The following is an 11079-nucleotide window of genomic DNA, read 5'->3' on the forward strand; positions in this document are numbered from 1 at the left end:
GCGATTTAGATTCTGATGCTGGCACATTGTGTTGTATACGGTAATTTAGGTAAGTTGCGTTTGAAAGGTCCAACACTCAACAAAGCTTTTTTATCATATAACTGTGGTATGTAACGTTACGTGTATGTAAGAGCAACCTCACAAGCACAATAGAAATATACAAAGTTATGGATAAGGACTTACCAGCCGCGGTTTAGATTCTGATGCGCACTTACTCTGTTGTATACGGTAATTTAGTCACGTCAAGTTTAAAGTTTTGTTTCTACTTCTATACATACGTATTGTCAATTATGTGTATCATCTTTAGAACCCAAAATCTTTTGTGGCTCAAACAAATGTGTGTTCGGCTGCTACTTTTACACATTAAGGTTTTCCAAACAATTCCCCACATGTAATGACGTCGGGGAATAAAGCTATCAAATCATAGCAGTGGGCATTTACGTCCAGGTCTTCAATGCGACCCGCCCCTTCAAACGAAGCATTTCTCATGACAGCATCAGAACCATGTTACAAAATATCCTGTTACTTATTGCTTTTGATATTTTTTAATGTAAAAACCATGCGAACATCATAAGTAGACCTCAGACAACAGATAAAACAATAAAATCGACAGGTTCATGGCTCCTTTAACTTAACAAATTAAGTTAAAGGTGCAGTGTGTAATTTTTAGAAGAATCTCTTTACAGAAATGCAAAATAATATACAAAACTATATTATCAGACGTGTATAAAGACCTTTCATAATGAACCGTTATGTGTTTATTATCTTAGAACGAGACCTATTTATCTACATACACCTGGGGTCCCCTTACATGGAAGTCGCCATTTTGAGCCACCATTTTCCTACAGAAGACCTTAACGGACAAATTATTTTACTAAGTTGTCTCAGACGATGACATGTTTGTCTGGTGACAGCTACCGTAGCTTCTCTCTTTGTTTCAAAAGCGAGGGGTGAGCAGTGGACTAAGCCGTTGGTTGCAATTCGCAACCTCACCACTAGATGCCGCTAAAATTTACACACTGCACCTTTAAACAATTTCAGCTTGTTTTTATAAGTTATGTCAACTTGTCACAGGTCAAAATTTAAAATAGTAGTAGTTGAATTGACTCGCAAAACCAAGTTTACAAGTATTTAAAATGGAGAAAGGAAAAATTTTGTTTGTTGTGTTAATGCAAGCAACATTCCACATATATAATGCCACATTATGAAAAAATGTTGTTTTGACATTCATGACAGATAGTTGTTTAATAGAAAACATGATTGTTTATTTAAAACCCTGCCGTTTTGGAAAAGCATGAGGGTAGTAAATAATGACAGAATCTTCCATTTTTGTTGAACTGTTCTTTTAAGCCTTATGCCAATAACAGGCTATCGACTATTTGGCTAAAATGCCCCAGGATTTAGGTGGTCCTCTGTGACTTCAAAATCAATAAAATAGTTCTTTGGCAAACATGTCGAATCAGATGTATGAAGCAGTGCACGCAGTGACATGTGGTTTTTGTACCAGGACTAGGTGACTGAGTGCTACTGATCTATGTACTAAGACTTTAATGAGCATTCTGAAAGGAAAAGGTGAGAATGAAAGAGAGAAAGAGACAGACAGAGAGAGATTTGATTTTCAAACAGTGTTTAGATTCCAAGGGATGGTGTAGCTGTTGCTTGTACCCAGGTAAACACAATTTATTTTAGTACCACACTCCATACACACAAAAACACACTTTATTTGAGTTATGTGAATGAAGATAAAACGCCTGCTTTTGCTGATGCCAAGATAACCTTAAAGATGGACCCAAGGGCCTGACACAAACCAGCTTTTACCCTGATTTCGTATATATATGAATCTACAGCACACACATACTGTAGTTATACTATTTTATTTATTTTTTCACTATGTTACTATTTTGCCTTAGGGCTTTTTTACAGTATTTCTCTCTGCTTTTCTCACTCACACATTCTTTCTCTTTGTTTCTGGACCATTACATATTTCTCACCTCACACAGTCTCTCCACTGTGATGAAACCAGAACATGGTAATGACCTGACCGACCCCCTTCGCATTCATCCAACCACACCCCATCTTTCACAATCTCTTTGTTGGAAGGATGAATCTATTGCAAACTAGCAATTTATAATATGTGTTCCTCCAGGGAGCTGGTCAGGGGACTTAAACAAAGTGAAATGATTCTTTCTCCTCAATTTAGGCCGCAGACGAGATGAATTGTTCGAGCACATCTGCCACTTGCCATCCCCTTTTTCACCCTATGAGGGAAACTCACAATTCCAAAAGCGCATATGTCACATGTGTTTAAAGTCCCTGCTCTCTCATAGCCAGTCATTCCTTCTCCCCGGTTAATGATGCTGCCTGGCTGTGTGAGGCTCGATTCACATGAAAGCGAAGAGAAGAGGGAGGCTGACCCACTTTGGAGGGTTTCCCCTACAGCTTAGCTGAAAGAAAGCAGACACAATTGGGCCACTGTGACACCACTCCTTCTGAGATAGCTGCCGTGTCAACACATCCAGACCACCCAAAATCTCCATGCAGACATTTGATTTAATTGCATTATATATCATCTACAAGGGTTGAAATTTAATAATGGCCCATTTTGCATCGTAAGGGACAAAAAGATATCTAAAATGTGGAGACAATACTTCCACCATTAGAAAGCTTCAATTTGATTTCTTATCTACACTTTATATGTTTTATTCCAGACATATTTCTATATATACTGTAATTACAGGTTTAGACACCATAGCAATGTTTCTATTTGTTACATTTAAAGTTAAAGGAAAACACCACTGTTTTTTAATATTTAACTATGTTCTTACCTCAACTTAGACAAATTATAACATACCTGTCTTTTTTCAATGCGTGCACTTAATCTTTGTGCAGCGCACAGTGAATGTGTTAGCATTTAGCCTACCCCCATTCATTCCTTAGGATCCAAACAGGGACAAATCCAGAAGCCACCAAACACCTCCATGTTTTCCCCATTCAAAGACTGTTACATGAGTAGCTACACGAGTAAGTATGGTGGCACAAAAGGACAAGACAACTCGGAGGTATTGTAAACCGGAAGTGCACATTAAATAGCGTGAGCTTTGTCAGATAGCATCTACTTCAAAATGCACACAGGTAATGTTTTTAGTAAGGCATGTTTGTTAAAACTAGTTATATTTCCTAATTAAACTATGTGAATGCCGCTGTGTGGCGCGACAGGGATTTGAGCAACTTCCTGAGTCACAGCTGGGCGGTGCGGACAGGCGCCACCTGGCGGCGCCGGTGTGCGTATACTCATAGAAAACAATGTGTTTGATTTTTTTAGAACGGCACAGCACTGCGCGGCCGGTGTGCGATCCCCTTTACTCGTGTACCTATTCATGTAACAGTCTTTAAATAGGGAAAACATGGAAGTGTTTGGTGACTTCTAAATTTATCCCTAAGTAATGAATGGGGCTAGGCTAAATGCTAACACATTCATGACGCGCTGTACAAAGATTAAGTACACGCATTGAAAAAAGACAGGTATGTTTAATTCGTCTAAGTTAAGGTAAGAACATAGTAAAATATTGAAAAACGGTGGTGTTTTCCTTCAAGATAGAGCCTTAAAAATCTACTGCGGGTACAAATCTTCGGACACTGTCATCTGCACTTTTACTGAGACTTTTTCAGTCACTCACATCTGCCACAAAATCAGACCTGACAGTTTTAAACCAATAAAAAACATTTTAACTGACCCTCTCGGCTAAGCCAGGTTTCTCACAAGGTTTTTTATCCACAAGTGAAGTTTTGATTCCTTGCGGCTGTCACCCTGTTGGCTTGCTTACAGTTTTGTTTTGTAAATTCTGTTAGCTTTTCTTGTAATGGTCCAGGTAGATCTAAAAGATTCCGTTTCCGTTTTTGTAGGTGTGCGGGCTGCAGTCCACTTGATGTTGATAACATTTCTCCTTAATGATACTGCTTCAATTTCTAATTATTTTCTTCTTCTAAAAGCAATTTATACACTCTAAGAAAGTAAAGGGTAAATTGCTCAAAGGTACATATCTGTACTGTATGTATGTATAATAAAAAGGCTTGTCAAGTTTAATATGATGCCTGTTATTAACCAAATTAATTGATATTTTATATTTTATTGATATATTGTCATTTAAAGGCTCTCTAAGCGAATCTGCGAGACGTTAGTTATTGTTGACGTTTGGAACTGTTTTCAAACAGACGGAGTGTAGCTAACTCCTCCCCCTCCCCCTCCTTTCCGTGCTTTCATGAACGCGCCCAACCCCCACCCCCAAATCCTTTTTGTTGTTTATTGGCTGGAATACTTTGTTTTGTTTTGTGATGCTAGGTTTGGCCACTTGTTGATATTGCCGTTTGTGAAGCCTGGGCTGTCTACAGAGATCGCGTTTTTTTACAGTTTGATCAGCGGACAGGCAGCAAGCAGATAGTGAGGAGATGTTTCCGGTATGTAACAAAAAATGTTTTATGGTCTAAAACGCTTCAATTCGCTTAGAGCGCCTTTAATTGATAGTCAATTACAAAGTAGGGGTGCGCGGAGCAAAAACTAATGTGGGGTTAGTTGTAACACAGACCGTTTACATTGGTTGAGTGATTTGTTTTTTCCAGCAGCCATATCACCCTGTAGCCCAAGATAGCTTTCCCACTGAAACTAAGCAGAGCTGAGCCTGGTCAGTACTTGAATGGGAGACCACCTGGGAAAACCAGGTTGCTGCTGGTAGAGGTGTTAGTGAGACCAGAAGGGGGTGCTCACCCTGTGGTCTGTGTGGGTCCTAACACCCCAGTAGTGATGGGGACAATATACTGTCAAAAAAAGCACCGTCCTTCGGATGAGACGTTAAACCGAGGCTCTCTGTGGTCATTAAAAATCCCAGGATGTCCTTTGAAAAAGAGTAGGGGTGTGCCCTGGCATCCTGGCCAAACTTGCCCATTGGCCTACTAATACTAATACTAACTCCCTCATACTAATTGGCTATATCACTCTGTCTCCTCTCCACTAATAAGCTGGTGTGTGGTGGGTGTTCTGGTGCAATATGGCTGCTGTCGCATCATCCAGGTGGATGCTCCACATTGGTGGTGGTTGAGGAGATTCCCCCATAAAGCGCTTTGAGTACTGAGAAAAGCGCTATATAATTATTATTAATTATATTGTTTCACGCTGCCAAAAGACGATCTCCCGCAAATTTATGGAAAGGTTTAATGTTTTTCTATAGAGTTATTGATGAAAGAGTGTTTTGGTGGCATGTAAGTAAATTGTTTCATATGTTTGTTTTTTTTTTTCGGTTTCTGAGTTGGTTGTGTAAGATACCAAAACCAATGTTATGTCATCTTAATCGGTGTCTTGTTGACTAAAATTTTTAAATATGTCTGCAGCTCTTAGTAACCTTGAAAATATTTTCACCCAGCGAGGTTAGTTGTAACGCTGTGTTACAACTAACCCCTCAGCACTTATGATATGAAAACTGCTAACGTTAGCTTAATTCTTGCTGTTGTTTTAAATAGGCTACACATTAATGATTGCTGGCTGCCAACAAAATAAATGTACCCGTCTTATCAAAAATTGTGTCAAAATTTATTTTTGTTCATATCTCATTGAAAAAGATTAAAATCATAATTAAATTAATGGCTAAAATCAGACTTTGATTTTCATTATCTCAGAATTTGATTTTGAGACTTTAGTATGATTTCTACAGACTGGGTCACGTATAATTTTTTTTTTTTTTGTCATAATTGTACTGCTTTTTCTTACATACAGGTATTTAGACATTTGTATCAAATTATTATTGAACTATGGTTAGATGAGGTATGAATAGATACCTGTCTATTATATACAGATATATAAACAATGCTCACTTCAAGTATATATTGAAATATTTGCCTGCAAACATAATTTTTAGCAAGTGTTACAACTAACCCCTGCCTGTTACAATTAACCTCACCTATGGCGTAAGTTGTAACGTTTGGACTTCTTTCATGTTTGGTGTAATTGTCCAAGAATAGTAAGTAATAAAAACAAACTTCAAATCTTCATTTGTAGCAGAGATGTGTGTGTTGCTCAAACTCAAATTTTTTTTGAATGATTGAGCCAAAACCAAAAAGCGTTAGGTTGTGCCCCGCTCTCCCCTATATTCCATTTCATTTGATTATAATATATAATCTAAGGATAATAAATTTGCAATAATGCAATATATTCTCTCATCACTAAAAATGCGCTAAAATACAAATAAATGTGACTTCATTTGACATACAAGGCAAGAAAAAGTATTTTGTATTTTATATGCTGGAATGAATATGATGCTATATGTAACAATACCTTACCCCACCAATTTATCAAATGCTCTCAGAAACTGTTTAAATTGCATCCATCTTATGCAAAACACATTAATGGGATAAACAGTCTTTCATTGTTTGGTAACACCCTAAAAACCAGTAGGCCTAATGGCTCCACTATGAATATTAGCTTTAATGCACCAGCCATTTTCATGCTTTCAGAACACCGCAACCCAGAGTCATGTGACCCTTTTAAAAGACAACCTTGTAACCAGCTGATTGAGGTTAGCGCAGATGGATGCCTTGAACATTATCCAACAAAAGGCGCAAAAACAACAAATGACAACTAAAGAGGGAAGTGTGCCATCTAATGCTAATGGCCAGAAGTCAGTGAAGATGGTCAATTCATTGGCCGAATGGACCATCATAATGAACGTTGATACGAATTAGGCTCAATGCAACAAGTACTCTCCATTCAGCCAACGCAAACAATTCACCCTTGAGCTAATTCACTTGTGCAGATGGGCTGCCACACATTTACAAGCTCCATAAAGTACAGCCATGTTTAACATTGACGTTAATGTACAATTAATAACAGGATAGTGCCTCAGCAACGTAATCATATCAAATCTTGTGAAGTTTGAGGACAACATCACAAAGCATCAGGCAGCTGGCTGGCAACAAGCTTCTCATTATAATAGGTATAATAAGATTATGACTACAGTAATATGTGTTAAAACATGTCATTATGCAGATTAACACTGATAAAACTACTGTGGATGCTGTTTTGGTTCCCTGACCCTTCTTTATTGAGATTGCATTTTATATAGAGGACAAACAGAATTAACTTGAAGTTCTGTAAGTTGATGCAGTAAAGCTGTCTGCGTTATTGAGCTGTGAAGATACAATCGATATGTATCAAATCTTGTTGAGGAGGTTTTATTGGATATAGGCTGTATTAGGCCTGGTCTTAAATATATATATTTACAAAGAACAGGGTTAGTCTACAAAGGAAATGATTTTTATGCTAATATCAGGCTGTGTCAAGGGGAATTCTAAATAGTTTCTGAATAGCAAGTGATACTAAAAGGTGGCAGTCTTTCCTATAGACTTGTTTTTTGTTTGTTTTTCAATTTCCATAGTGAATAATTTGTAATGTATTTCTGCACTTTGGTAATGTAATCAGAAGTGCTGACTCAATACACACAACTCCACAGGAAACCGGACATAATGCAAACAGCATAACATATTAGTTTAATACTGCAACACTACTGGACAAATAATTATAGCCAAAAGAGGATTCGGTTATTTGCTTTCTTTACTTTCTAATAAGCCTCATATGCAAAACTGTCTTTAAAAGCTTATTTCCCAATGAATTCCAGGGGGCACATTCATATATATTTTTGCATGTAAAGAAAAAGGGAACCAAAGAGTGAGCGTGGGTGTGAATGTGTGTGGGTTGACACATAAGGAGGGAGGGAAACCAAAGTCCAGCTGTATGTAATGTAGACCTTCTTTCAATGATCCACTTTGCACCTGAGCTGACAGATCTGATATGTGCTCATCAATCTATGTTTACTGGTTTACCTCTGTCATACTTGTGCTTCATGTCAATTTCTGAATACATAGTATACAATCTATTCAGAGCCTTGTTTAATTTACAACAGTACAGTCAGCTACAGACAGACCGAGCTACAGAGGGGATAAACAAAAGCTATTTCACGGCAAGGTGGCTCGAAAGCAATACGCTTAATTTGTGTGCATGTGTGTTAATGTGGGTTGGTATATGTGGTGTGTGTGTGTGTGTGTACATAGATTCTCTCTTAAAAATCTGAGTATATAAATAAAATATGGAAGCTGTCATCCATTAAACATAAAGGATGTTCTTCCTGTTAAATGAAGACAAAAATTATTTCGAAAAAGTTCGATTTTGCAGTGATAGGCTGAATTGCGAATCCAATCTAATACAATAAATCACAACAATACCTCAAAACCAATAACAGACCTGACAGATCTGTCAAGAGCAATTGGATATCTCAGCTGTGACATCTCAGATCAAGCACAGACCACAGTGCTTGAATTGCAGATGGCGAATCGCTCTCATGACACTCCATTTAGTTGCATTTACTAGAAAATAGCCTTCATCTCAGCCGTGAGATATATGTTGTTATTCTGAGGTGAAATGAAAATTGCATGTTGCTCTGAACAACTACTGTAACACTTTCTGCCACATCTAAGTCAGAGGAGGTGCTCTGTGGTTTTGTGGAGCTAATCCAACTCTTGTAACATATGAAACAAGCAAATGTTTCAGATTACGTGCAAAAGTGCAGTCCAGGTGGTTGTAGGGAGAACTACATGGTTTAAAAAACGTTCATAAAAAAGTAGAAAATTACTGGAAAATGTTCCACTGCTCCAGGAATTCAATTACTTAATGCTAAACCATCAAAACGCATTCTAACTCTTGCTGAAAATTGAAAAACTGCTGGCTTTACTCTGCTGAGTTACTATGAGTAATTTGCAGGTCTGTTCTCTACTTTACATAAAATGCTAAACCAGTTCACGAGCTTCAAGAAATAAAATGTTTAATATAAAAATTCAATTTCTTAGTAAAGCATGGAAAACAGCCCTAAGATAAGTCAGAAGCAATTTCAGCACCATGGACAGAGCCTCAAAACACGCACGCGAAGCAAGTAACTTTAACATTGACTTACCTCCAATATCTGGGCGAAGTTTTTTGTCGTATTCCTTTAGTAAGTTGTTTAGTATTTGCGTTGCGTCCGTCTCGTGGGTTTTGGGGGCCAGCATTTGATTCACAGTAACGTCGTCGTACTCGTCATCCTCAGAAGCGGCTGTTTGAGAACTAAAATGATAAAAACAATCCACAGGTTATTGTTGCGATGATTATTATTATTTTACTTGTGTAAGGACATTCAAACAAGCATTGCAAAAATAATATCATTGGCTGCACAGTAATTAATGTAATTGTTTGAAAACAAAAATGCAAAAAAAAATGCATTTAATATAAGATCGGTTTATTCTAACATAATTAATATTGTATTTTTTTTATAATAAATAAAGTTATTTCTACGAGTTTAATTCGTCAAAATAATGATGAGCGATTGGTACAGCAATGTGGAATAACATAAACTTATTCGTCAAGCTATTATTTAAGGAAAACCTCTTAATGAATTTAAGACGATTCATTCATTATGAAGCAAAATAATCTCATAAAACATTTCTAGACTATTCTAAAATAAATTACATACGCATTTTTGTAAACAGATAAATAAACAGATAAACAGACGATTCCTAAGATACGTAAACTATGCAAATCAAGACCTCTTTATCTCGATATCTTTAAGTTGTCTTTAACGTCTAAAAAGCATATATCACATTGAAATATCCTACATTTAAAGTTAGAAGGTAAAAGTGCCCAGTAGTCCTACGTGTATTACGTCTTCATCGCCAGATTGGTGATGTTTTGTGGCGTCAGACTATTCATTAAAATGTAACGTTACAGAATTAGCTTTACCAACAAATAGGCTATCTTTTATACAATTAATTGATGTTAAGAAAGCAGCGACGTCACTTACCATACACGAAACACTGAAAGAAGTAAGAAGTAGAGGAACAATTTGGTGGACATGTTTTAGGTAAGATTGACTCCGTGTTGAATGTGCCACACAGAGCGGGGGCTGCGCGGAGACTCTGCTGAGGAGAAAAAGTGACAGAGATGCAGCCTTTTCTTCAAGACTCCAACTATATTAGCCTCGGTTAAACAACCTATAGGTTATAGTCCAGCGGGAGCGTCGAGACCTCCTCGGCCAGTGTCCAGTGGTTAAAGTTTACTTTAATTTGCAAAGAACTGGATCAAATGATAAAACAGCCCCTCGTGCTACTTGAAGTTGCGCTGATTTCGATTGCACCAGCAGATACACAAACATACTGACCACGTTCACACAAACTTCCGAAGCGGACACACTTTCAGATAACGCTTCCGTTGGAGGAGTCTTTCTTCAGATGACGTCATAAAAAGCAAAGTCTGTTTTCTTCCCAGACATTTGAGTGGAACTTGAGGTCCTCGTTGACTACACCTGATATTTTCAACGTCCAAATGCGTCGACTGACAGCTACAGTAGATGTGGTAGCCTATTGTGGTATCGTTAGCAGGTGAACGATTATCGCGCGCACTGTGTTCGGAAAGGAAATTGGCGCGTAATTGCTGTAATGACTTTGCGCGTGCATCGATTAACCTGCGTGTTTCGCGATAATAGACCAAGATAGAGGGTGAAGAAAATGTTATCAACCAATTTGATACCCAATTAATTATTACGCAAAAACACACACTGTGCCAAAAAACTGCCCTTGGCGCGTTGCACCGCATACATTCGGACGTTTAGCATTAAGTTAGTGACAACACTGCACGATTAATAGTTTATATAGTGCATACATTTGCCATTCACTGCGTTATGTTCAGTTACAAGTATTAATTTATAACTGACGCACATATACGTGCTGATTCTGATTTAACATTAAACCATGAAGATGTAAATGTGCATCCATGTGATGTCTCGAAGTCGGTACTGTTGTAGCTATATGTGATCAGGTGCACATGCAGTATCCTAATATTTGAGAGACAGCGCCGACATTTATCACCACAGGCAGCTCACCCACGCACAGGAAAAAACACAAACCCCTTTCTCTGTGGCTTTCCTTGTGCTTGGATTTTTTTCCTCAGACTTTCTCTGGAAGGTTCAATATCTGTGGTACATAACAAAACGCCAAAAGCAACTCTTGTTT

The 11079-nt window shown here is 37.8% G+C and overlaps 1 protein-coding gene across 3 annotated transcripts in view; it reads right to left on the bottom strand.

Moving 5' to 3' along the window:
* gabrg3 (gamma-aminobutyric acid type A receptor subunit gamma3) overlaps positions 1-10754 on the bottom strand; it is a 189260-nt gene extending 178506 nt beyond the window's left edge. The window contains exons 1-2 of one of the 3 annotated variants that reach the window (XM_055214370.2): positions 9873-10754; positions 8991-9139 (exon numbers count right to left, since the gene is read on the bottom strand). In XM_055214370.2, coding sequence (XP_055070345.1) covers positions 8991-9139; positions 9873-9925 — 202 coding nt within the window. In that variant the 5' untranslated portion in view covers positions 9926-10754. The remainder of the gene's footprint in view (positions 1-8990; positions 9140-9872) is intronic. The other 2 variants (XM_055214368.2, XM_055214369.2) reach the window with 2 other exon arrangements.
* Positions 10755-11079: the final 325 nt, after the last annotated feature.

This window comes from Misgurnus anguillicaudatus, chromosome 8 (assembly GCF_027580225.2).
Source record: "Misgurnus anguillicaudatus chromosome 8, ASM2758022v2, whole genome shotgun sequence".
NCBI lineage: Eukaryota > Metazoa > Chordata > Actinopteri > Cypriniformes > Cobitidae > Misgurnus > Misgurnus anguillicaudatus.